This window comes from Leishmania braziliensis, chromosome 32 (assembly GCF_000002845.2).
Source record: "Leishmania braziliensis MHOM/BR/75/M2904 complete genome, chromosome 32".
Taxonomy (NCBI): Eukaryota; Euglenozoa; class Kinetoplastea; order Trypanosomatida; family Trypanosomatidae; genus Leishmania; species Leishmania braziliensis.
In genome coordinates this window covers 570603-597203 of record NC_009324.2, presented here as the reverse complement: position 1 = coordinate 597203, position 26601 = coordinate 570603, and the positions used below count along the sequence as shown (strand labels likewise).

Sequence of the window (26601 nt, the reverse complement as noted above, 5' to 3'; positions counted from 1 at the left end):
CCACTCGCAACTCCACGCCATGCTCTGCACGTGCTCGTCGCGCGCCGTCCTGATTCACGCTGTGAAACCACACGAGAGTCATAGGGTCATAGCAGGCTACTCGCTGTGCGAGGCTCTCGACGCACTTCGTCACACGGGAGTGCCGCGCCGGTGTGCCGCGGTTGCCCGCTGATGCCCTACTCTACCCACCCTGTATATCTGGATGGGCCTTGCTCACTGGCGACACGCGGGCGAATCAATAGCAGGTCGCACAAGTACGCCAGGGCCGGCCTCCCAACAATGTATCGCTCACGCCACGACGAACCGTGGGAGTGCAACCGGGACAGCACGGATCAATCAATCAATCGCGCCCGTCAGCCGTCCAGTCATATCGGGGTCTGGGCCTCCGCGGGCACTCTCACCGCGCGCGCGCTGTGGCGCCAGGCCGCGCGCCGTGCCGAGCTGCGGCCCGCCGCCGTGGCCCTGGCGCGCATCACTGCACCCGCCCCTACGACCACGCCGCGGCGAGGCCCAGACGCCCGGGGCTCGGAGTCAGCTCCGTGTGCCTGCCCAGGCGAGAGAGCACCCGAGCAGGGACGCCGACCCCGCCCGCCACCCGCGCCGCGGCCGGAGCCCACGCACCGCGGGCCGCGAACCGCGGTCGCCCCGCCCACCGCCGCACGCGCCCGTCCGCCCGTCCCCCACTGCGCCGCGGGGCCGGCACCCCCGGTCCCCCGTGGCGGGCGGGACATTCCACTGGGCCGCCGTGGGCCTCGCCCCCCCCCCCACACCGCGAGAAGGCGGGGGGACTGTGATAATGAAAGGGGCGTATTCATGGCTGGGAAATGGCCTCCAAAAAGGTGAGAGCGCTCTCCCGGAAGAATGCGGCGCTGATTCGCGTGCACACAGCAGAGAACAGGCGAGTGCGTCCACGTGCTCTCTCGTATGTCTGCCCCCCCCCCCCCCTCTCTCTCTGTGTGTGTGTGCGTAATCCAGATAGGAGACCTGTAGCAGGGAGGGGGGACGGCTTGCCACTCATGTTGCACGTTCTCAACTCGTGGGTAAAAGAAAATAGGTGTGAATGACTCCCTGTCGCAGATAAAGGAGGGTGTAGTATGCATTCAACGCAGTGGTCAGCTCTAATGGCTCTCTTATCTTATCACTAGCGTTCGGTGTTGTTTGTTGTACTGTGACCTGGCGTGTTGCTGCTCGCGAACGCAATGCAAACGGAAAAAAAAATGTCAATGCGATACACACTCTCACCCTCTACGTGGGCAATGATGTAGACACTTTGCCGACCGAGGCCTCACCGCGTCGTGCCCAGGTTTCTTTTTGCTTTCTCCGCCTCTTTTTCGTTCTACTCCCAGTGGAGCATTCCTGTGCCTTGCTCCTCATGAATGCACGACAACTGCCTCAGTCGTGCTGTGTGCCTGTCCTCTTTACCGCCTGCTCCTTTTCAGCCCCTCCGCCGGCCCCCCTCCTTTACTTTCTACGCTACTCGGCACTTACACCTGCTCTTCACACACATACTCACACTCACAATCTTTCTTTTGGCGTCCTCGACCATTTGGCCACTCCCCCTTCTCCTCTCCCCGCCTCTGTGTCGTCTTGTCGTGACTCAGGAGAAAAAAGGGTTCGGCTGCGACTGTGTGTGTGTGCGTGTCTTGTGCTATTGTGTCTTGCGACAAGCACAGGGGCGATCAGCTACGAGGCTCTACGCTGTAGCAGGCTCTGCGCCTTCAGCTTCCCATCAAGGATTTCTTTTTTTGCTTCGAAGCAGAAGGGAAACCGCACGGCACCTCTGCGAGAACACTGGGTTTCTATCCGACTGAGAGCATTCCTCACTGCCGAGACCACTTATTGTGCTACTCGCCTTTCATCAATCATATCTGTACTATTCCTGAGACGCCAACAGTCTAGAAACCGCCACCCTTACTCTCTCTCTCTCTCTGTGGAACTCTTGCCCCCAGACGCGGAAGGGTTTCTATTGGAGGCTCGCACTTCTTATCGGCCTCTTCTCTTGCATGAGCAACAAATGCATCTGCCATAGACATTCCCTCGTCTTGGTCAACATAACTCACCGGAGCGTAATTCGTTTCTTTATTTCCTTTTGAAGAGGAGGCTGCCGGCGTGATGCGCACTTCCGTATCAATGCTGCCGTTACTTTATGGGCACCGCGGTGGTTCCCACAACGCAACAGCTGCGCTCGCCGCGCGACGCTTTTTTCGAAGCACCGGTGCCTATCTTAAAAATGATTCGAGGTCAGTATCCTCGGCGCCGTCCAGAACCGAGTCGGACGCTCCCACAACTCCATCATCATCGACGTCCTCGGCCAACCACAGTGCATGTGAGAGCAATGCGCACGCCGCACTGGCGGCAACTGCCACTGCTAAGTGCGGCTCCTCCTTTGCCTCCTCAGCGTCTCAGCGAGGTGCTATTAAACAGGTAGATGGTGTGGTGCGCACCGCAGGGCTGTACACGCACACCATTCTCACCGAGGCTGACAGGGTACCGACTGGGGTGGCAACTTCGGCTGCGGCATCCTCCGTGAGCACTGGATCCGGATTCAATGTTGCGCGAAAAAAGCATGCGTCCGTACCACTACGCAGTAGCGACACCTCTGCAGAGACAGTACATGGGAGCAGCGATGCATCCTTGCCGCCGCCCCCGCCAAGTGCGCAACGTGAGATGACAGCGCAAGGAGAGGCTGCGAAGGACGTCAAGACTGCAGCGCGACCGCAGGACGGTCCGATGGTGCCAGATTACGGGCCACTGCGTGCGACCGGCTTATGGTCCGTAGATGAGGTGCTTGATGAGTCGAAGAAGACGGTCGAGTTCCGGCGCATCGACGATGTCGAGAGCGAGATCATTGAAAACCTGAAGAATGTCGAGGAGGCCCTCGTCCCGTATGAGGAAGAGGAGGCATGGAAGCACAAACTGATGTTTGAGTGCAAGTTCAAGAAGACACCGAAGCACCTCACGTGGAAGGAGCTTGGCGAGGAGATCGAGTGTATGGACTGTGTGATTGAGCTGGATGAGCACCGTCCCGAGGAGATTTTTACCATTTTCTTCTACTTCATCGTTAAGAAGACCGGCACGCGCGACCTGGTGTGGTCAGCCCGGAATGACGTCTCGTACTCGGAGGGTTTTACCGATCTCCTGGCCGCTGTCGGTGCATGCTTGGGCCGTTCCGACGTACATCGCACCATCCGCTTTGATGACGGGGTCGGCTGTACGCGAGACCTCACCTTTCGTAAGCGGTCTCGCTACACATCCGACGTGTACGTGGCCTTTCGACCACCCGAGAAGTACGACAAGTTTCAGCGGAAGGAAGAGAAGGACGAGTACGAAGCAGCGATGGAGAGGGAGGGCATGAGTATGTGGGGGTACCACCCGTCCCTCATGGATCCGGAGTTCAGCGAGCTCGACTTCAAGGACCCTGAGGGCACGTACGAGATTGCCCTATCCGCTCACAGCTTCTCGTTTATTGTCCTGCGTGCCATTCGCCGCCTGCTGGCTCGGCCGATGAAGGACTTCTACCGACCTTCGCAGCTGATGCGCACGGCGAAGGTGAAGACGGAGGACGAGATCGGTTTCACGCACGCCTTGAAGGGCTGGCTAGGCGTCGATGAGCAACTCTACCCGCACCACACGCCCATCGAGGCGCTGCAGGACCACTGGCTTGGCAAGGACGCCCCATTTAGTCTCTGCGCCATTGTCAACAAGCTGCGTGAGATGAACTACCTCAAGAAGGAGAACCCTGAGTTGCAGTCGTGGCTCTCCGTGCGGAGCCACGACACCCACCTCGCCATTCGCAACATGGGGGTGAAGCTGCTCGGAGTCGGGGCCAGCACACTATTTGTTCCATTTTCGCATAACGCCACTGTAAATTGCCTGCTTCCCAAGCCGCAGCAGCGCCGACTGGAGAGTCGAGTTTCGCTGAACGCTGTTCTGGGGCTTCCAGACGAAACGCGCAAGCTGAAGGAGTTCAAGAAAATTACTGGTCACGACCGCATCACCGAAGTGACAACATCCAGCACGCGGGAGACTGCGACAGTCACGCCCTCCAGCCAAGAGGACGCGGCAAGCGTGAAGAACATGCCGATGTAGAGGGACGGCGCACAAGAAGGTTCGCGTTGGGAGCTCGCGTGCTTTTTGTGCATACTGTATGTGCTCGCGTGCGTCGCTGAGGGTTGTTTAGGATGGTGCACTTTTTCCCCTTCGTGGAGGTAGTACGTCATATCTGGAGCTTCGCGCGTGCATGTGTATGTGTGTTGTGGAGGGAGGAGGAGGGGAAGCAGCGGCTGACGAAGGGGACGGAGGCGGATCGAATCTCACAGTGCCCCTCTCGCTCTGTGCCGCCTTTTTGCTTCTGCCCGCTTCACGCGTAGACTTGGTGTGATGGGTGGGTTGCCTTGTTTTTTTTCTCACCCGTAAGAGATCCTCCGGTTTAAGTTCTCAACTATTCACTGAAAGAGAAAAACAACAAAAGGCGCGACTGACGTAAGGTCACGAAGGAGCTAAACGGTTTCACCACTCCGCGGGGTTGGGGAGAGGAGGCTGGTAAGAGACGCTGCCTGAACGCTGTGGACTTCAGCGTGTACGTTTTTTTTTTGCTGCATTCGCGCCTGCATCGAGATAGAGAATCCCTGGTGGCGGTGGTCGTGGTGATGGCGTGGTGTAGTGAACTGCTTATGCGCTCGTGACCAGCGCTTCAGATTACATCGCTCCCTTCCCCTAAGGGCCCCAAGCAGATATCGAGAAATCGTTGAAGTGGTGCAGGAGAAGCGAAACAAATTTGTGCAACGAAATCTTCTTCGTGGACGGAGAGCAGCAGCGCCTTACATGATCGGCGCTGCTCGACTCAGCGGATCACTTTTGCTTTGGTTTAACTTGCCTCTGTGTGTGTGTGTGGGGGGGGGGGAACTGCTGCTATGCAGCATTATGTTTGGCATTTCGTTCGGCCTTAAGAGTCATTCACCCTCTCTCTCTGTTTCTTCATCTCTGGTCCCAGCCTCGCTCCAGATCTGTGCATCTTTTTTGCTCCTCTACTTTACGTCCCTCTCTTTAGCTTTCAATGTGCGACCAGTATTAGCACCCACACCCGCACACACGCACATCACAGTTTTTCTCTCCATACGGGGTCTTTCTTTTGGGGGGGGAGGGGGTAGTGCCCAACGCTGCTGAAAACCAGCACACGCTACCCGGCGTTTCACTTTGAGTGTTCAGGACTTGTGTTTGTGTTTTGCGTTGCGGGGCTACGAGGCTAAGATGAGTGGCGAGGTCGATTTCTGGACTGCCACAATCGCGGCGTATCAGCCTCTGCAGCTTCCTTCACCAGAGCTGAGCGAGAAGTTGCTGAAGAGACCACCATTTCGTTTTATTCACGACATCGTTTGCAGCATTGATGCACGGTTCGCGGCGTACGACCATGTGATTCCCGTCGCGCTACGCAACTCCGCCCAGGTCGACACAAAGGAGAAAAAGATTGAATACTTGACGATTCTCATCCAATACATCAACAAGCTCATGAAGGTGGAGATAGACGTCAACCCGAAAAAAATTGTGTCAGGTCACGAGCCCGAGAAGACGAATGTCTTTCTTCAATACCTCGCCTCTTGCATCGGCTATGCGCAGCAGGATAAGGCAGCCCAAGCGGCCTCTGGACCAGGTCAGAATAGTACAGCCCTGGCCTTTAGCTCTCCGTCGACAGCTGCAGCGCCATTCTCGACCCATCTGACACACGGCAACTTGTCCCTTCATCCACCTAGCAGTCTCGATCGAATGAAGTCGCGCTCGATGAGCCCCACTGAGCGTCGTAATTCTCACGCCTCTGCCCTTGATGAGGCAGCGAAGTTTCACAAGAAGCTAAATGGCTACTCGCTGAACCTAAACCTCAATGATCAGCGTGATGTGCGAGCCGAGGGTGAGAGTATTGTCCGGATGTGGAACGAGCTCGTCAGCCCGATGGCGGAAACGAAGCCTTCACACTTGTCCCTAGAGGCTCTTGAGACAGCCATCAAGCGACAGATCGAGACGACGAAGATGATGCAGGAGCTACTGAGCGAGAATGACCGCATTATTGACAAGTTAGAATCACTTGTTACGTGATTGGTCTTATGACGCATTCAGTGTGTGTGTGTGTGTGTCGGGAGGGGGGGGGAGACTGCTGTGGCAAACGGAGCAGTGTCTTGTCCACTGTAACGAGTGGAAAGGGTTCGATGAGGGGGTCGGTAGAGGAACTGTGGGGCTGCGAAGACTCGGCAATGCCGGCATGGTGAGGCGAGCCAGATTGTCACGATTCATTTCTCTCTCCTTCCCTTCTCATTTTGGTCGCCTCCAGTCGCCCTTCGACGTACATGACAGAGATGCTGCTGGCCGTTCACAGTATGGGCTACCGTATGGCCCACGTCTCCGTTGTCCCTTCTGTTTTTTTTTCTTTCGATTTGCTTCTCTTCAGCCGTCAGCCTCTCCTCCTCCTCTTCTGGCTCTTCCGAACCGCCTTTAGCTACTCTCTGGTGCCGCCGATCTGTTGAGTTGACAATGGGCCCGCGCATACGTGCACAGTCCCACAAATCTGGTCACGAATGGTCGATTCTTTGTTTGATGATTTCCTTTTTGAGTTTTTTTCTTTCCCTTTGCTGAAGAGAAAGGGATACGCAGGGAAGACGCGGTCTTGCTTGTGTTTACAATCCTGCTGCCGGCTGCCTCTCCTCTGCTCCTCTCTGTGTGCTGTTGGTGTTGAGATGTGCGATGCGGTGAGTGCCGGAGTGGATGTTGTGCGTTACACACTGCCTGCTCACCTTCCCTCTTGTCATATTGGATGACTGTGCGCGTGTACGTTGCACAGCGGCTCGTTTCGTTCATTGGGCACAGAGAGAGAGAGACACACACACACATCGCGTTTGTGTGTGTGTGTCTCTCTCTCTCTGTGCTAGCTGGAAGAGGAAGATGGGCAACTCGCTCTATGACGTAATCCAATATCTGTGTCAGTGGGTGTCTATGATTACCACCGACGATTGTGTCCATCTCCTCCACTGATTGCCAAGGAGAGGAAAGCAGAACCCGTAGTGTCGATGCACACACCGTCATGGCGACAATGAGACGTGCACTAGAGGAGAATTTCCAGAATTTAGCTTACTCGTCTCTTGTCTTTGCAGACGAATGCGACTGTTGATCGACCAAACGCACGAGGGAGGGAAGTAAGCGTCCGCTTCATCATGACACGCAATACGGAAAGCTGCACCTATGTGGGTTCCGCCTCCTCTTCCTCACCGCTCCAGTACTTCTTCTCGCACCTCCTTCCCTTCCTGCTGTGTCTTCACATGTTTCTGAACTGGCTCTACGCTGTCACATTCTCCGTAGTCTTCTCGCATAGAAGTTCGCAACAGAGCGGAAGAGGTCTTCCTCTCCCCTGCCTAGCACACACACGCACACGCGCGCGCGACAACGGCGCACCGCAATCCACCTTCGCTCGTCAGGTGTGACTCTTCGCATGTATGTCTGTGTGTGTGTGATACGTTGCTGGCTTGTTCTGAAGTGTTTGTCAGTTTCTCCCGCCGGGAAGACATTTAACACTTGAGCCGCCGCCGGCGCAGCAGCACAGTCTTTCGATTGAGCTTGGTATTGGATGAGTACCAACAGCCGCATAAAGGGACGTACTCGGCCCTCAGATACCAACCTCAGCGACCGCTTGGAGAGCTCCCCGTCTCTCTACTCCAGCCTACCGTTGTTTGCTGCTGCTCGCATTTCCTGCTTACGGAGGCCTTCTTGAGGAAACTTGAGTGAGGTTTCCGGTGAACGTATCTCTGTCTGTACTTCCCCACTTTTTTCGCTCCTGGACCCGCCCGCAGCCCCGCCTGAGAGGTTCTCCGCTCTATGGAAGCCGTCATGGATGATGAGCACCTTGAGCCAGCGCCTGTGCGGCTGCGCACCGAAAGCGGTGCGTTGTCTGTCAGTAATAACAAGAGAAGCGGCAGCGCTGGCATCCGTGACGAACTGGCTGGCATTGGGGAACAAATCAAGCAGCTTCAGCTCCAGCTTAGCGGCAACCTTTCTCCCGAAACAAAGGCATCAGAGGCCGTCACACAGTCATTATGGGGCCTGTTGTGGAGGCTACGCACGTTTCTCTTCCTTGCCTCTCCCTCTGCAGCGCATCAGTGGAATGTCGGTGGCGCACTCTTTGACGTGTATTACCGCCGTCACTACGGCAAGGATGCGGCCCACGTCGCAATCGCGCTTCGCCTGTATCTGGTCCTCTTGCGCTTCGCTATCGTCTGCCCAGCCGCCGCGCTCCACGGTTGTCTGACCCTGTTTGGTGTACTGGCAGTGCTGAACGATGCTCGGCTGCGGTCATGGAAGGACACGTCTGAGAGACTTCTCGAGGGCCTCCTTTTTGTCTCACGGGCGCTGCACCGTACGGAGCGCGATGCCTTTGCTCAACTTTCGAACCTCGTGTTTGAGCTTCTCTCGGAGGTCACGGCGCACTTCAACAGCCCTGCCGAGGAATCCGAGAGCGCCCTGTTCCTTCGGCTGTCCATTCAACCCTCCGCGGCGCTGTTGTCACAGGCAGAGGGCTTACTGCCATCTGTGGCTTCGACGGCTTTGGAATCGGACATGGAGGGCAACATGCAGCAGCTGGAGGAGGCGTTCTCCACCTGCACTTGTGTGGAGACCCTCTACGAGGCGCGCTGCATACAGGCATGCCTCTTGCGTCTGATCGTGCGACTCAGCGAGGAGCGGCTTCTTGTTTCTCTTTCCCCCGACCGCGTCGGACTTCTCTGTGACGTCGCCTGCCATCTTGTCTCCAGCGCAGTCCCCGGGGCTGGGGGTGGCGTGGTGAACCGTGTGCAGCACGACGCGGCGTGGCACACTCTTCGCTATTTCGCGGTAGTGGACCCTCGCTTGCTTCCGCATGTACAGGGGCCTCTCATCTTGTCTGTCTTGGCGGCTCAGTGGAGTCGCCGAGGGTCACACACGTGCACGTCGGTCTTTGACATTACCGTTGCAGAAGAGGCGCTGTTTGAGTGGTGTCGGTGCCTCAGCACAGCGGAGCTAGACTCACTTGTGGCCTCGGCACAACACCGCGGCGGAGCGGGGACTGATGGCCAAGGCGCGATGAGGGCGTGTCTTGTGCAGATGTGGGAGGTGGCGGTGCAGTGGTGCTTGGAGTTGTACGCCAGACCTGATACAATCGTGGACGACATCGTTGCGAACACCGAGTCCGGTATACGGCGTAGTGTTTCAGCCATGATCACATTACAGCAGTGGGTATGGTTCTGTGAGAGAGTCTTTCACAGCACAGTGGTGCAGACGAGTGCGTTAGCGGAGACAATGCAGATGGAGGAGCAAAAGCTGCTCGCGGCGCACAGCCACCACTTGCAGCTTCTCGTGAATGAGCTGCCCCTCTCGTCGTTCACTGCTTCGCTGCTGTGCACCCAGTTGCCGTCTTTTGCAGTCGAGCCTGAGTTGACGTTTCTGCCGATCCGAATTCTGTCCTTCTTCAACGTACCAGCGCTGGCAGCCTGCGTGGCAAATGTGGTGAACCGCGCGAAGAACTGTATTGACGTCTCTGCCTACCGTTTGCTAGAGGCAAACGCACTGGCGGTTCAGGCAGGCCTCAAGGCCTCGTCCCCGATCGTCCGGTGCGATGTAGCAGCGTTTCAGGGTGCCCTGACTGAGACGCTGGAGGTAATGCACCACCACGAGTCGCCGTCCTACAGTCTACTCATCCAAGCCATCACTGTCCTGATGCACGCTTTTCCAACGAGCTCGGAGAACGGAGAGATTCATAAGTCCGACACCGTGGCGCGCGTCATGGAGAAGCTCGAGAGCAGTATTTCCGCTCGGCGAAAAGGAGCTTCCGCGGCTCTCGGGGTCGCTGCACCCCTGTGGCAGATGCTGGATCGAGAAACCACCATGACCCTGTTTCGTGCCGGCTCAGGCCTTGGATGGAGTCGGCGACTGCTGACGCTGCCACCTCACGCCTTGACGTCGGCCAAAGCAGGAGAGGTATTTCTCTGTCGAGCTGCTGGACTTGCCGAAGCACTTCAACGTGCACTGGCCGAGACGATGCAGCGAGATGGCGCATGGTCATCACCGTTAACCTCGCATTCGCCTCTCTCTACGGCTCTTCCTGGTGCCACTGCGGACAGCAGACAGGTAGCGGGACGCCTGCAGCGTGCGTACGAGTCCACTGCGAGTCATTTCCCCATTGTCGTGCAGCTACTTCAGACTCTGTGCGCCCTTCTCACAAAACTCCAGTGGGACGCCGAATGGTGGCGCTGCAGGAATAACGGCAAAGGTGGGGCGTATGCTGACTCTAGCGGGGCCGCAGTGGCTGTTGAAAGCCTGTTTCGTAGTTCTTCCTGCATCCTCATGCTGCTGGTGAACATCAAGTACCGCCTTGCTGCCATTGCTGTGCCTGACAAGGCCCAGGGGTGGAACGGCGCTTCGGTGGATGCGATGCCGTCCCGTGAGCGGAGTAGCACTCTCAGACAGCCTCTGGCGCAGGCCGCGATGGTAGTGGACGTGGACGACGACGACAGCGCTGAGGACGTTCTGGAGGGAAACGAGGAGGCGAAGAAGGGACGTCGACACGGCAAGAGAACAGTGGGCCGCGCTCTCCTCAGCTCGAAAATCGGAAAAACTGCAGCGGAAGGTGCTGCGAGTGGAGCACCGCAGGACGGTCGCCTATCACAGCAGTGCGCCTCGAAAACGAAGCAGCTGGAAAAAATTGTGCAGCTTAACAGGTCGCAGCTCCTGCCCGCACTTCTCGCCTTCACCCGGCACTTCAGGTGTGACGGAAAGGGTGGAGGTTCGGTACTTGACGGGGACGAGGTGCAACACGGGGCTATGCCTGCCACTGATCGCGCAAGTAGTAGTAGACACGACGACACAAGTGCCCTCGAGTGCTCGGCGGTTTGCCTGGCACACGCCTCCATTGCACTGTCTCCTCCTTTTGTGGCGAAGGACGTGAAGGGGCTCTTCAGCCTCACGTTAGCGCGCGCGTGCAAGGTCACAGACCCTATCTGCTACTACGCCTTGCGTGAGCTGGTGCTCTGGAGTCAGCAATTGACCGACCCAGAGCGCACAGTAGGCAATGCGGCGATGCCGCCGCTGCTGCTAGTGCAGCTCTCGGGGACTGAGCGATTGTTGTCGGCAGTGCTGTCAGCGAGAAGAAATAACGACGCTCAATCTATCGTTGAATCTAGCGCACCGATTCTTCAGCTGCTGTGGTTGGGCCGACGGTTTTTTCAGCGCTCATGTAGTGCACCATCGGCCGCGTCTGATGAACCGGACAGCAAGCGGCAGCTGCTGTCTCTTACAGCGGAGTCTGTAGCAATGCAGGAGGCCTGGATGACCGTCTCTGAACGGGTTACCCAGGAGGGGCGTGCATGGGTGTGTCTCTGCTTCGACCTCTACGTGGTATATCAAAGCGTACGCTCTACACACGACGACACCGCACTGGCTGTCATGGGCCTCTGCATCGAGACAGCCCGGTGCGTAATGGCGCTGTTTGCCTGGTCTGCCACGGATCTGCTTCGCTTCCGCGAGCGGCCATTTGTGTTTTCTTCGCTCTTTAGGGCCATTGTAGATAAGGAAGACCGCGACTTGAAGGTGGTCTTGACGTCGTCGCTGGATTTGCTGGGACGCTATGTCACCTCGGCAGGTGTGGACCAAGTTGCTGGTGGAACACTAGCGGCGAGAGCTGCAATATCTACTGTAGTGCCTGGCGACGAGGCCACCCGAGCAAAGCTGAGGCATCTCATGGACCAGGAAAAGATTGCGGACTGGAAAGCAGTAGCGGGGGCGCTGGCGTACGTGCTCTACGAGTGCGGCAGCAAAGCAGTCGCGAAGCAAATGATGTACCTTGCAGAAGCGGTGAGCTACATCAAGAAGAACATCAAGGACATACCGGCAGTGGTGCGATCGACGATCCACTTTGTTGCCTTTCACATTGTTTCCCTCGAGGCCGATGCGCAGATGCTGGCGCACGACCGTACTTTTCGCAGTGGGCGCCATCAGCGACGCGGCCTCTCCGGGGCGACACCTCTGCACTCCCCTCTTGCTGTTTTGGGAGGGGCAGCGAACGAACTCTTTGGCCGCGGCAGGTGGGAAGGAGGCGATGATGCGGCAGAGAACACCGAAGAGGCAGGCACGTCACCACCTCGGGACCGGATCACTGGCGAGCTGCACGCCGTAGAGGAGGACGGGGGGGATGCGTTGATCAGCAAGGAGGTACTTGACGGTATTTCGTTTTCAGTGTTCGAGCGGGCGCTGGGCCAGCTGGTAACGCTGAGCGAAGCGGCAGAGACACCTGCCGGGGTGGAGAGCTCACTACAGAAGCCGGTGGCGCGCGCAGTAGCAGCGGAGGAACTGCGCAAACACATGTTTGCGGTGCTGGACGCTGTCTACAAAGCCATTCACATCGAGCCTGCGGTTGCCCACCGCAACGAGGGTGCCAGTGCTGCCAACGAAGAAGAATCAAGCGTCGCGCTGACTGTGTCACCTCGGACGCGGCGCAGATGGCTACTTGGCTTGGCATCCTTTATTCGCTTTATGGGTCCGCAGACAACGCCGATCGCGCTGATGCTGCCGACGCTATTGGGCCACTGCGCCCGCTTTCCCAGCCTGCTCCCATCCGTGTGCATCGTGTGGAGAGAGCTGGTCTACGCCTGCACAGACGAGTACCTCTCGGAGTCGGCCGCTGTCATTGTGTTGAGTCTTGTGAGCCTTGAGCAAGACGCTGCCCTCGATAGCGAATCAAAAGGATTCTTGCTCAGCGCCCTCCGCCACCTGTACACCCGTACTCAGGCTGCGGCGTTTTGGGACTCGTACAAGGTGGTCCTCGGAACGTTCAGCGAGCTAGTGCGTCTCATCCTTCGTGCTCGACACCCCGTCACCAGCGAAGCCGTGGAAGGATCGCAGGAGTCTCGGCGAGACAGTGCGGACGTCCTCCTCGTGGGTTTTGTATCCGTCATGCGATCTGGCTCCCTGCAGTCGAGCAGCGTGTTCGTGCGTGCACTCTACCAGTACCTCGACGCTGCAGATGAAGCGACGCGCCGACAGCTGTCGCACGCGGCCGCTGGCCACCCGGAGGTGTTGCAGACACTTCTGCGGTGCACGGAGGCGGACTCTGAGAGCGCCTTGTACGCGATGCGGTGCATTAGCATTCTCGGTGCCGTTGCCGCGCCGCATGCGTCAGAGTTGATCGACGCGCGGTGTACCACAAAGACCGCAGACGACGAGCGGCGAGCCTTGCTGAACCTCTCCTCGGCGTCTGGCCTCGATGCGTGGAATTGTATGACGTGGACGCAGTCCTTTTACCTGGACGCGGAGACTGTTTTGAACTGGCGCAAGTTCTCTTTTACGCTGCTGAGGGAGTACTTTCCGCGGCTATTCGCAAGCACAGCTGACCCGGTGCTACACAATTGCATTGCCTTTGCAGTGCAGGAGCTCATTCGAGCCTCCACTCGGCAGGAGCGCCTTCAGCACAAGGGCGTGGAGCTGCGCCGCGAAGATGTCGTGCACGTCGACGAGCTTGACCGGTACCTCTGGTGGGCGCGTCTGACGCCGCACGTGAAACAGCTCCTGGGTGGGTTCACGACAACGCGGTATTCACTGACAGTGAACTGGCAGACGCGCCTCCGCACGCCTGAGTACACGTCGTCACTCGGGTATCGACGCTGGCTCTTCGCCTTCTTCAACCACTTGGTCATGTCGTGCGCAGGCTGGTTCGCCGAGATGGTGCAGCCGCTGCGGAACGTCGCCAAGAAGAATGCTTCTCTCATTCTCTTTGTATTGCCATACCTGGTGGTGCACATCCTGGAATCTGGCAAGGCGGAGGACGTCCAGTATGTCGAGCACGAGGTGAAAGCAGTACTAGAGGCCGCCGCCGGAGGGCCGAACGTCCCCGTCTTGTCGCTGCGATCACAAAGCATCTACGAGGCACCTCCTGAGAGCGTGTCACCAGAGGAGCCGCGCGAGCACGCGCACACCGTGCTCAGTCTTCTGGAGGATATAGAGCAACTCCGATGGACGCTACTGCGCAATCGTGGTCGCGTCATGTGTGTCTTCGAGACGCAAGAGCAGACAGAGAACCTCTGTATTCGCCTTGCTGAGATGTATGGCGACTTCCTGCACGGCATTCCGTGGTCGTTACGCTGCCGTGCAGCACTCCGCATCGGCAGCAACATTCGCGCTCTCCGCAGCGTCGAGAGTCAACGCCGCATTCCTGGACTGACGTCTGTCATCGACGCGGTGCCACTGCAACGCATTTTTGCGGCGCTAAACGATCGCGAGTCTTCTCGCTCCATCCACCGCGCTTCGCCTGGGCTCTCACTGGAAGACACGGCCTTCTCCTTCGAGAACAACGGCGACTGGCTGTCGGCACTGGGGAGCTCTGAGCTGGTCTTGCAGCATCGCCCACACAGCGGGCAGCACCAGCTCACGGCTCTGCACTGCATGAATGAGCTGGGGGAACTCTACATGACCTCTCGCTACGCAGCCTCCCTGCTCACCTCCGCGTCGGTACTGAATGGTGAGGAGGGAGGGGGCAAGTCGACAGAGTGTCTGGTGGGTGCCGCGGTGAAGGAGAGCTCGACCTTTTCTCAGCTTCTGAGCGACGCACCGCGAGGAGCAGCGGCGCTCAGTGACTTCGCGCAGCTTCGTCACCACGTACAGGCGTACGCAAACGAGGCAGCATGGCGACTAGGCCAGTGGGACACGCTGCTGGGGTCGTGCACGACCGCTGCGGCGGTGAGCTCGCGGATGCCTCTAGTGGGGCCTGACAAGGGTCAACCAGTCAGTCTTGCCATGCCTGCTGCACATCTCCAGCGCGCCCTCTCAGGAGCCGGCAGCCTTGCCTGCATGCGTCGCGTGACAGACAGAGAGCGCGCTAAAGTAGTGCCTTTGGTTCGCACTCCATGCCAGGAGGACCTGACCGCGCAAAGCTACACACTCACGCTGCTCTTGCATGCACTTGGCGACGTGGATGCCGTGTCGCAGCTGTGTGCCAGAGCCTTTGTTCAGCACGTCAGCGGACACGATTGCAGCGCTGACGACTCGGTCGTGTCACAGTCGAGTACACCGATGATGAAACTAGCTGCTCCGCTTCTGCCGTCATCGGTGAAGGAGGAAATCGCGAACCTCTTGTCACAGCGCGCGTTCTACGTCGAGGACACCATCGCTGCCCGCGAGCCGCTCCTTGCGCTTCACCGCCTCATCTACCGTGAATTAGGCATGCCGCAGAAGGTGGCTGAGACGTGGCTAGAGCAGTCGGAGCTCCTGCGCAACGGCGGCCTCGGCGAGGCCGCCTTGACAGCAGCTCGCCAAGCGGCTTTTGAGTGCCGAGAACATGTTGCAGAGACCAGCTACTACGCCTTGGTGGCGAACTTGCTGCACGATACGCAGTCACCAACGCCAGCGATGGAGTTCGCGCGCGAGTGCGTTGGTGATGTGCGAATCCCTGCCACCACCCGTGCACAGCTGCAGATACTGCTGACAAATTGGCTGATTGAGACGGGGTCGGAGAGACCGGAGCGTATCCTTGCCGAGTACGATAAGGCGCGTGAGCTGGACCGTACGTCGGAGCTGGCGCATCACCAAATGGCACTCTTCTACGATCATTTACACACGCTCGCTAGCAACGCGAGCGAGGGCGCAGTGGCCCAGCTAACGGCGGCGGCCACGTCGCCGACTTCGAGCGGCACCACGAATATGTCGGCGGCAGCCATGTATAGCGCTGCACTGCAGCACCAGAAGGAGATGGTGGACTCTATCCAAAAGTATGCGACGCGCGCCATCGTCCACTTTGGTGAGGCTCTCCTGCGCGGCGTCGAGAAAGCGTCGGTGTCGCTGCCGCGCATGCTCACCTTGTGGCTTGACGGCACTGTGTTTCTTGGCGGCTTGCTCAGCACGACGGCTGGCAAGCTGGACGGCACCGTGTCGGCGGCCCTGGTGGAGATGAACAATCGAATCCGCGAGTTTGTGCTGAGTACGGTGCGCCCGGTAATCCCTCCAGCTGTGGTGATGACTGCACTGCCGCAGCTCCTTTCCCGCCTTGGGCACCCAGTGGCAGCGGTACGCACCGTTCTGACGGACATCGTCCTGCACTTGCTGAATCACTTTCCGCAGCAATGCCTTTGGCTGGTGCTGCCAATGGCGCTCAGCAAGGAGGGGCCAAAGGAAGTGGTGGAGACTCAAATCATCGCGCCATTCGCCGGCAATCCCCGCAACGAGCCGGTGCTGCGGCATTCCAAGTTTATCTGCGACACGCTCTTGACGATTTGCAACTGCTCAGCCAGTCTTTTTCCCAAAGAGAAGGGACTCACTCAGCTCAGTCCTGTACAACAGATCACCCCAATGCTGCCCGCAGCCAAGTTCATTGTGCCAGTGCTCTCAAACCTTACTCCAGACATTCGCGCAACCTCCAACGGAGCTGTATTTCCCACGGCGCCGTGCTTTGACCGCTTCGACGATCGTGTGGTTGTTATGCGGTCGCTGCAGAAGCCAAAGCGCATTTGGGTTCACACAAATGACGGCCGGGAGATGTCGTTCCTGTGCAAAGCAAAGGATGAGCCTCGCAAGGACATCCGTATGATGGAGGTGGCGGCGCTCATGAACTCTTTCTTCCTCTCTGACCCAGAGGCAAAGCGGAAGCGCTTCTCCTTACGGCGGTACTCCATCACCGCCCTCAGCGACGACTGCGCCGTGATTGAGTGGCTCAACGATACGACTCCGCTGGCGAAGGTGGCAATGGAGTGCTACGCATTGGACCGGTCCGGCGTGCACATCTCCTCCGTCAAGAAGTGGGTGACCCTCGTGGACGAGAAGAAGATAAGCAAGATGGAGCTTTTCACTAAGTACATCCTGCCCGAGGCGCCTCCCGTAATGCACCAATGGCTGGACCGGACGTTTGCCAGCAACCAGAGCTGGTACGAGGCACGCAATCTTTTTACACAGTCCACGGCACTCTGGAGCATAGCTGGTCACATTGTGGGACTCGGTGACCGACACGCAGAGAACTTGATGATTGACATGGAACGTGGCGAGCTGCTTCACGTCGATTTTGCGTGCATGTTTGACAATGGAGAGAAGCTTGAGGTGCCGGAGCAGGTGCGCTTCCGACTCACGCAGAACCTGACGGACGTGATGGGTGTGTTGGGTGCGTACGGTCCTTTCCAGGCCACGTGCGAGGTGGCCCTGAGGTGCGAGATGAAGAACAAGAGCGCCGTCATGTCCATCATTGAAACGCTACTCCACGAGCCACTGATGGAGTGGCGGCGGCAAAACAGTCGCTCGCACTCGTCGAGCGGTCCGAAGCAGCTTATGGAGCGCGTCGCACGTCGGCTTGATGGGTTTCTCGACTTGTATTCTGTTCCCGCACAGCGTGACACGCTGTCACTAAATGTGGAGAGCCAGGTGGCGAAGCTGATCCACCACTCCTCCGACCTCAATAACCTCTCGCAGATGTACATTTGGTGGATGGCGTGGATTTGAGTGCCTCACAGCGGTCTGCCGTGCGACAGGAGCGCGTGTACCGAAACGGGAGTGGTGTGTTGCCTGTCGCGATGGAGGCAAACCGATGCCCACACAAAGGCGGCACGACCCAATGTGCTGCGCCATCGTTGGTGTAGAAGAAGTGGACCCTCCCCCCACTCACCCCCCCAAAAAAAAAAGAAGGTAGCGCGTGGAAGTGTCCTTGGGAGACGTCCCCTGCGCGCCTCTGCCTTGCGCCTCCTAAGACCTGCGTCTAACGTATCAAACAAACAAACAAACAACAGCAGCGCAGCGCTGTGATGAAAAACGAGGAAAGACGCACTGAAAAGGGGTGGCGCATCGCTCCTCTTCCCCCTTCAAAGGGGGGGGGGGGAGGTGCAAGGCGGTGGTGACGTGGCGGCCCTCTCTTAGGGAGGCGTTTACGGCGTTGTAGAAAATGTCCCCTCTCCCATCCCCCACCCCTTTAGTGTTTCTTTTTCGGGATTGCATTCGTGCACACGTGCCAGCGAACCAGTGGCCGAGCGCTTAGCTGCCCGTACCGCCTCACCAAGCTGGTGTACTGTTTCATCAACTCCACACGAAGTTCTCATTTCCAATTTCATTCTGCTCTCTCTCTCTCTCTCTCATTTTTGTTCTTCTTGTTGAAGTCGCCGCCTTGCGTGCGACGCTTCACAGCGAGGAGCTGGCGTTATTCACTGGAAGTTCACAATTTGTGTAGCAGGCACCTCATCGCTAGACTCCTGTTGTGCTGTTGCAAACTGTATTCCACAACGTTGTGCATCGTGTGGCCCTCCCATCCCAAGATTTTTACCTTTACCGTAGTCGAAGTAGCCGCTTCTCGTTGACTGCGGTTGCTCTACCTCACACTTTTTCCCCCTCAATCCTCTTCACCGCCCCCTTTCGCATTAATGAAGTGGCTAAGCCGTCTGATGCGGCGTACAAAGCGTACGCCGCTTCCACCAAAGCCGTATGTCGACACCGCCTCCGCAGGGAAGCACATGGTGGACGCGCGGTTGTACGATAGCAGCGATCTTACCCAGGTCGACCCCGAAAAGCCGCACTGGCAGGAGATGTGCTTCGAGTCTCGCGAAAAGGTGCCATTTTTCGATCTCTTCGGCTGCAACCGGGACTGGAGCTGGTCGCTATTCAAGCTGTCAAGCCTCTTTTTTGTGATGGTCTTCTACTGGGAGATGCGTTCTCTGGCATACATGAAGGATGACCCAATGAGGATATCGTCCACTACTGCGGTGTCTCCCGTGCCAGACTATGCCAGAGACGAAAAGGCGACGGAGGAGGAGCTGCGCGAGGCCGGCTTTGCGTATATTGGCGTGGCTCAACTGGACAACCTGGGCATACCGGGGGTGGCCTCGCCAGAACCGGGTCACAAGGCGTGACGGCTGACCTTTTTCTCGATACCGCCGCTGCAGGCATGCGCTGGAGGACTCGTGGTGAGGCAACTTCCTTTGTAGGTCTGTGGGGTAGTCTTCTTGTTGAATCAGCTCTCTCTCTCTCTTTCTGTTTGTTGAGGGAGACACCAAGAGGAGGGAACTTACAAGTGCGTGTAACTCTCTCGTTTCATCGCTTTCTCATTCTCTTCCCTTCTGTGTGGAATGAGTTGTGTGTGTCGCTGCTTAGATCGTTAGCTGCCCCCCCCCCCCCCTTTTTTTTGGCAGCGGATTTCGAGAACGCAAATAGGAGAAGGACGACACACGGATGGGCGTGGGTATGGGGAGTGGTGGTGGTGGTGGAATGCAGAACGCCTGCAGTGAACCAAGCAGCACGGCACAGAAGGACCCTCGCAACGGTCGAGGATGCTTTTGCGGACGGTTCTGGAGGGGTTGCTGTAGTAGCCAGATGGGTTTTGCAGCGCTCTACGGTACGCGTTTCTTTTACTGATCACATGCTGGCAAACTGGATCCTTTTCTCTCTGTCTGTTCTCCTCTTCCTCTGCATCGCTTCGTGGGTTGTTTTCGTTTGTCGCTCTCACGTTTATTTTTTCTGAAAGCGCTGTGGTGTATTCAGAGATCCGCAGTTGACCATCACCGGCCATTGCGTGTTGTAAAGCGAGGAGAGAGATCAACTGTGCGTGTGTCTTTCTCTCTTTTTGTGTTGTTTCCGCAGCTGAGTTGTACTCTTCTCTCTCCGGGCAACCTCAGACCACCTCCAACAGAGAAACGAAGCAACAAGCAAATATGAACGATATTTACGCGAAGCGCTTGGCGCAGACGACGATGTTTCATCAGCTGATGCGCAGCCACGGCACACTGTGGGCAGCGACGCAGGTGACAAAAGAAAAGCTCGACTTGGATTTTGTGAAGGAGGAGATGATGCGCGTCAACGGTCGCCGTTCGATGCCGCTGCTCGTCGATGCCGCTGCGAAGGAAAACCTCGCCGAAACTCACCTTGTTCACCTGACGGAGCACTGTGCATGGGCCGAGTCCGCTCGCGCCTTCGCCGTGCAGCGGCAGACCCCGCTAACACAGCACATCGCCTCCATGGGACGCATGGCGGAGACCATCACGCAGGCCAAAAATGCGTCGACGAGTCAACTCCTGTTTAGCGAGCACATGGCCCGCATTGACGGAATTAGTGAATTCGAGGAGGAGCCGCTCTTGGAGGACGAGGAAGACAGTTGAGGCGACAGATGCACCGATGCGGATGTATGGGTGTCCATGGGTGCTCAGACGCTTGCGAATGCCCCTGGGCCCGCATCACGGCTACTTCCCAGCCACTGCAGTCTCTCTCTCTCTCTCTTTTTTTTTTTCTCTGCTACGCAGTGTGGCAGTGCTGCGTCTGTGGCTTCTTCGGCTCTTTTAAGTTGTGGTGTTGGATGTGGGTCTCTCGTCCCTCTCCTCTCCCCCTCTTGTATCCCCGTGGGTGGGGGTGCTGATGAGAACGCGCGTTGGGCCATTGGCTGTCGCGCGGAAGATTCATGTGCATGTGAGTGCGGAAAGGAACACAAACTTCGAGTCATTCGTAAAGGGGACGGTGTGGTAGCGACCCAGGACATTATTACTGCCCTTTCCTACTCTCTTCTCTCGCGGCTCTCCCGGCACTCTGTCAATCCTGTGTTTACGTGACACAAAGTTGGCCATTCTTTTATCCGGTGATGGACCAGATGAGAAGGGGGGTGGGCTCTTTGCGTTTGCTCTCCTGCGCTTGCGCTTCCATTTCGAAAGCAAAAGAAGTTAACTCGATATCACACTCCTTTCCATGCATGTCCTCTCCCAACCCCCCCCCCCCCCGCCTCCTCGCCGCTCGAGTGCACCCACAAACGACCACGACGAGAAGTACCTCGCGAGTGAACCGTAGCGAAACACAAGGGCCGAGTCGGCACATTATACTTAATCTCTCTGTGGACTCTGCAAACGCGGGTTTCCTCAAGGCCCATCCCCCACCTCTCCCCCCAAAACGAATTAAAGCAATCATCGTGTCACGCATCACGCAACGTGGAAGGAGTCATTTGCACAGAGGCACACTCTCTCACGCTGTGTGGCTCTTATTATTCGTCACGCCCCAGGTGTACACCGCATCGGTGGCAAGGGTGAACGAGGTAACTCGAGATTGACACACTCTTTCTTTTGGATAAGGAGCCCCTCTTCTCGCTCACGGTGATTTTTTTTTTGGGGGAGAGGGTGATTGCTGTGCCTTTCAGCTTCGAAAGCGAAGAGTTGATGAAGAGGTCCGCTACTGCAAGTGTGCGCAGAGCCGCTTCACTGTCATTATTCCAATCGCGCTGGTGTATACGTTTCCTGTTCAACTGCCGCAACGCGTTTCTCTCTTCTCATCTGAGCACCCCGGTGGCGGTCTGCTACAGCCTTCTTGCTCTTTTCTTCTTTGTTCCTCTGTCTGCGAGCATTCCTCACTGGACCCCCACCCCCACCCCCACTCGTGCCACCGATCCACAGTGCACCTGAACCATCCGCATGGATACCGCCCTCTTTGTGCGTAGCGCGCCTTTGCATCTTTTTCTGAGCCAGAGCCACAGCCACCATGTTCAAGGGAATCAGGAAGGGGGTCATTCAACTGGATCTCCGGAGCAAACGCAAGCGAACTGGCAAGACAGAAGGCACGGTGGCTAGCGGGGAGACCACAAACGCCAATACGACGCCGGCAATTTCCACGCCGCGGACAAACGTGGCGGGGGCGGTGCCAGGGACGATGGCTGTAGGGCCAAAGTCGGTGCCGGCACCCAGCGGCGGCCCACCGGGCATGCCTGGAGGTCCACTGCCACCGGGGATGGCCATTAAGGGCGCACTGCCACCTGGGGCTAAGATCGTCAAAGCCCCGCCGCCAAACGCCGTTGTAAAGGTCATGGCGGGCAGCGACAGGTCTCTCGACGCTTCTCGGCGTGGCTCTGTTTCACCAACTCCTGGCGGAAGTCCGTCACTGTTCCCCAGGATGAAGATTATGGGTCAGCCACCCCCTGGGGCTAAGATCATAGCCGGCGCCCCACCGCCGGGGTTTAAGATGGTGCACAGCATCCCGGCAGGCGCAGCGTCACCTCTGCTGAACAGTACGCCAAAGTCGGTGTCACGCGATAACATCTCTCCGAACTCAATGGGAATACCGACGAAGGTCCCAATTAAGATGTTACCGCCGGGAGCGAAGCTGATAAGTGGACTGCCACCACCAGGGTCGCGACCAATATCGCCTGAGGGAGCGCAACAGGGCGCCACAAACCCTTCTCTGACTCCGTCGCGGTCAGTGTCGCCCACAAATCCGCCTGTCTTTCGCATTTTACCAAATGGTGTAAAGGTGCTTGTAAGTCCGCCCCGCAGTGGAGCCTCTGTCAGTGCTGTTAGGACTCTACCCGGCCACCCGAGTGCGTCGCCGCCAAAGATGCTGATCAAGTCGATGGGCGACTCGTCGAGCTCAGGAGGGGCAGCGGTGGCGCCGACGCTGCGCACCACGGTGCCCCTGATCCCTCCGCAGAACGAGAGTTTTGCTGTTGGGCCACAGGCATCCCCACCGCTGCACCCAGGGCTACCAAAGCCCGACCCATTGCGGCCCGGTGGGACTATAGTGAAGGTTGGCGAGACGCCTGCCAGGGCACAATCTGAGCAACACCAGGAGACATCAGCTGCCGCGGTACATCGGGGCGATGGGCAAGTTGGGATGCAGCGATCGCAAGTCGATGAGATCAGTTTCCATGACGAGAACGGCACAGGTGGCTCCCGTGACGATGAGATCCAGTTTGAGGAGATGGCACCGTCGATTCCACCACAAATACCGCGCGCTAGTGCTGCGGCAGAGGTGATCCCTGGCACCTCATCTTCGTCATCCTCCTCGTTCGACCTCCGCGAAGACCCTGACGAAGTCACAGCACTCCCTCCGCTGAAGGTTACAGAGGGCAGCGCCACACCCACAGCGGCGGCATCTCCGTTCTCCTCGTTGTCTGCCGGGGAGGCTGCTGCTTCTGAGGAGTTGGAGCAGCGGTTGCACAAGCACGGCTTAAAGGAGAGCAGCAAAGGATCACGAAAGAATAAGCGGAGAAGCCACCGTGCGCCGCCGCAGGACACGGTGGATGACGGCAAGCCGTCGCACAAGGAAAGACGCGAGCATCGACATCGGCACCACCGGTCTCGATCTAGCGAGACGGGCCACGCCTCGAGGCGCTCAGCATCGCTACAGTCATACAGCAGGCCTGGTGCTTCGATGAGTACCTCGCCTCCAGTGGTGGACGGCACGCTACGCCGTTCGCCATCGCAGCGAGCGGTAGCAAGTGGTAACAGTGACCACGTCGATACTCCAGAGAAGGTAGTCATGGATCAGCTGAGAAAAGATGCCTTTACCCCGCAGGCCCTCACGTCCATCTCTCGTGATCGAATAGCGGAGAACTTCTTGTCCATTCTTTGCCCTCAGCAGTATTACGGTAAGGTGCAGAGGATCAGCCGTATCCGAGCGTTCAAGGCAGACCGCGCTGCAGCCATCGGACTGCGCAACAGCAACTCCATCTATGTCGCAACAAAAGGCGTGATGCCGAACCCCTACTTCTATCCGCAGCTGCGGCTGCGCAACACTGACGGTGAGAGGCTCAGGAGCCTCTCTGATGCCGATAACGTCGTCGAGGGTGCCGTAAGTACGCCAATTATCCTCTACGAAGCCGCCCCCGGCAACATGGTGTTCGCTGACACCGAGCTCGACGCACGGCACCTGCTCGAAAGCAACGGGAATGTCAACAGCTGCTTCATGGTCAGTAACTCTGCCATTCTCTTTAGAAACCCCGAGCACTATGTGGTGCCCATCGCGGCGCTGAACGTGCACTGGGTGCCGTACACCTCACCGCAGTCGGAGCCGCAGTGTCCTATTCATAAGCGCGAGTTGCAGCTCTTCGATCGGTGCTCAAAGGAGCTTGTCTGTGTCCTCTGCGCGTCGCGCAATGGCATTTCCGTCGAAAACTTTGTGGTGATCCCCGACGTCCTTGGCAACGTCGATTCGCGGCGCACCATTGAACAGAAGATGTCGATTCAGCTAGAGGAGGTACAGCAGTCGTCAAAGCGGTGGGTCGTGCAGCACCAGCGGGTGCGGGAGCTGTGTGAGAGCAAAAAGCAAGCCATCCATCACCAGTTTGACCTCCTTATCGAGGCGCTGGAGGCAAAAAGAAAGGAGTATACGGAGTCGTGCGAGGCAGAGTTTGCCTACGCGCTGACGGACGTCGCCCGCGAAATCCTCATCACGGATGAGAAGGTGGAGTTGCTGCGCGCCGCCACAGAACACGTCCGCACTGACCCGTCGAAGCCGCTCTTTTCAATGCAAATCGCAACCATCGCTGAGGGCTTGAGCGCAGCCTCAGATTTGCCTTCGCGCTTTACGCGTGCCTCGCTGAAGTTGCCCCCGATGAGCGCCGGTCTTGTGCCGAACTTAGAGGGGGTCATGTCGCAAGTGCTGGCGCTCAGTCCGCAGCTGGCCTCTTCAGGAGGCGCAGGCGGGGAATCCCGTATGGAGAGTCGCCTTCTGACACACTCAACGCCTCACAATGGCCGGCGGCTGATGGAGGATGCAGTGAACATCGGGAACAAAGACCGCTGGCATTCAAGCTGGACAGGTGCCACTTCTCCTCCGGCCTCCGCCAAGTCGTTGCGTCGCAGTAGTCGCTTTGCTTCCTCTACCACTTCACCCAGACCTGTCCTTTCTGGTCCTGTAGCGCGCCGAGAGTATACGAGCGGCGCATCCGCTTCTCTCCACACGCGATCTGCTGCGAGGGCTACATCACCGACACGGTTTGCCACGGACTCTGTGTCGGTGCCGAACAGTACCGGCACTTCTCTGTTTGACTTTGCTCTTCACGACTTGCTAAGCAGCTTTGGCACACCACACGCAAAACGGCGGCCACCGCGCTACGTGCAGTGGGCCATCCGAGTCGAGAATCCTGGTGATTGGGTTGGCCTCGGCGTCGGTGTCGGCAGCACGATTGACGCGTGGGAACAGGGCAGCACGAACGACCTCTCCCATTTGTGGATTGTACCAGTTGCTATGATGGGGCAGGTGGTGTACTTGCGCGTTGCCGTGAACGCTAGCAGCGGACACGCGAAGCTGACAGTGCACGACGCACGCGGAAGGCAGTTAGACGCCGGTGAGGTACCTCATTGGAACGCAGCGCGGCCATCCTACCCTCAGGCCACGTTCGGCGGGCACATTGGAACAGTTCGCATGATAGAGATCCCTCACCTTGTGCACTGAAGCGGCGGCATTCACGACGGCTTTGAGCGCGTGCGTGGGTGCTTATGTTTGAGTGCCTCTGTGTGCGTGCGCTGCTTTTTTTTCTGTGTGTCTGCGCTTTCGTCTCTTCTTTCCCACGAAGTGCATGCCGGGAAAGGGAGAGGGCACGATGAGGAGTACGTCCATCTCAGCTGTTTCTCCCGTTCGTTTCTCCAGCTAGGGCTTTCCTTTGTTGTGTGCTGGGTGCCGCTAGCTCCTTTGGTGGTGGTACGTGGCGACTGTTTTTATGCTTCCTTCTATCGACTGTCGCTGTTCCGGTGCATGTAGAACGTCTCTCTTCGAAGATCTTTCGTGCTTCCTCTTGCTCTTGCGTCTTGGCTCTTTTCGTTATGTTTCTACCTCTTCTTGTCGTCGCCGTTCTTTCTTCGCCTGCGATTGTGCGTTACTCTCGTCTCCCTCGCCAAGGTCATTGTCCCTCAGAGCACTCGCACCGACTTGCATTTCCACGCGAGCCCCGTATGTGTATATCAATTTTTCGAGACATACGGGGATCGTGTGGAAATGCAAGTCGGTGCGAGTGCTCTGAGGTATATCGGGCTACTTCGCTTTATGGGAGGCGCTTCATTAGGGTGTTGGACGGTTCTCGGTCGCCTTTTAGGTGTGCTCTCCCCTTTCTCTCTCGCTCGCGCGCTCTCCTCTCTCGCTCTCTCTCTCTCTCTGTGCGTGGTTGCCTCAGTGCTCACTTGCTTTCCTCCCCCACCCCCATCACGCTACCTTTCTCGCTGGTACGCTTGTTGGTACAAGCCTAAGATTTCTGACAGGGTGCCGTAGCGCACCCCTACCCCGTTGTTGCACTTGGTCGCTGCCCAGCCTCAATAGCCCTACTGTCCCCTCTCTTCAATCGACTTGTTCTCGTCGAGTCGTAGATACGTCCGGGTGCGTGAGTGCGCCTGTGAGTCTTTATTGTTCATTTTCCTCGACGTTCTCTGTAGAAGCAACGACGAAATACTAACCAACGCAGCCGAGTGAGAAGGACAGCACACCTGTTGCCGATTAACAATGGAAAACGTTGGCGGTGTCGCGGAGATCGTTCTCATGGGTCTTCTTGCACGTGTCGGCCCCTTGCTATCTTTCTGAGAAGATATCGGCAAGGCAGAAAGGCATTCAATGTTCCTCCTGTCTCCATCTCGCTCGCATTTACATGTAGGCAGCGCGCGGGTGGACGCCACTAGTACGCTACCTCAGCGGAGACTCTCTTGGCGGTGGATGCCCACTTTGCATCACGCATCTTATCCTCGTCGTCATACGCGTGGTTCTCTCTTTTTCATTCGCCCTTCGTCTTGCTGACTTTCTTTCTGCAGCTGTTGCTTTGGGGTAATGAACCAGAGACCCTTTCGCAAGGTATCTCTGTAACGGCACGGACGGGGCTTTTATTGGTTTCCTCATGGTGGTGCGGTG

At 57.7% G+C, this 26601-nt stretch overlaps 6 protein-coding genes across 6 annotated transcripts; all 6 read left to right on the top strand.

Annotated features, from left to right (window-relative positions):
• Positions 1 to 2667: 2667 nt before the first annotated feature.
• Positions 2668 to 4089, top strand: LBRM_32_1640 (conserved hypothetical protein; the record flags this gene model as incomplete). The annotated part of the gene is made up of 1 exon (XM_001567470.1): positions 2668 to 4089. The coding sequence occupies one exon, from the start codon at positions 2668 to 2670 to the stop codon at positions 4087 to 4089; it is 1422 nt and encodes a 473-aa protein (XP_001567520.1).
• A 1161-nt stretch (positions 4090 to 5250) lies between these two features.
• LBRM_32_1630 (conserved hypothetical protein) lies at positions 5251 to 6090 on the top strand (the record flags this gene model as incomplete). Its single annotated transcript, XM_001567469.2, has 1 exon — positions 5251 to 6090. One exon carries the CDS (start codon positions 5251 to 5253, stop codon positions 6088 to 6090), a length of 840 nt encoding a protein of 279 aa, XP_001567519.1.
• Positions 6091 to 7857: 1767 nt separating this feature from the next.
• Positions 7858 to 17481, top strand: LBRM_32_1620 (putative phosphatidylinositol 3-related kinase; the record flags this gene model as incomplete). Its single annotated transcript, XM_001567468.2, has 1 exon — positions 7858 to 17481. One exon carries the CDS (start codon positions 7858 to 7860, stop codon positions 17479 to 17481), a length of 9624 nt encoding a protein of 3207 aa, XP_001567518.2.
• A 908-nt stretch (positions 17482 to 18389) lies between these two features.
• On the top strand, positions 18390 to 18875 carry LBRM_32_1610 (conserved hypothetical protein; the record flags this gene model as incomplete). Its single annotated transcript, XM_001567467.1, has 1 exon — positions 18390 to 18875. The coding sequence occupies one exon, from the start codon at positions 18390 to 18392 to the stop codon at positions 18873 to 18875; it is 486 nt and encodes a 161-aa protein (XP_001567517.1).
• Positions 18876 to 19673: 798 nt separating this feature from the next.
• LBRM_32_1600 (conserved hypothetical protein) lies at positions 19674 to 20117 on the top strand (the record flags this gene model as incomplete). Its single annotated transcript, XM_001567466.1, has 1 exon — positions 19674 to 20117. One exon carries the CDS (start codon positions 19674 to 19676, stop codon positions 20115 to 20117), a length of 444 nt encoding a protein of 147 aa, XP_001567516.1.
• A 1765-nt stretch (positions 20118 to 21882) lies between these two features.
• Positions 21883 to 25164, top strand: LBRM_32_1590 (conserved hypothetical protein; the record flags this gene model as incomplete). Its single annotated transcript, XM_001567465.1, has 1 exon — positions 21883 to 25164. One exon carries the CDS (start codon positions 21883 to 21885, stop codon positions 25162 to 25164), a length of 3282 nt encoding a protein of 1093 aa, XP_001567515.1.
• Between the last annotated feature and the right edge of the window lie 1437 nt (positions 25165 to 26601).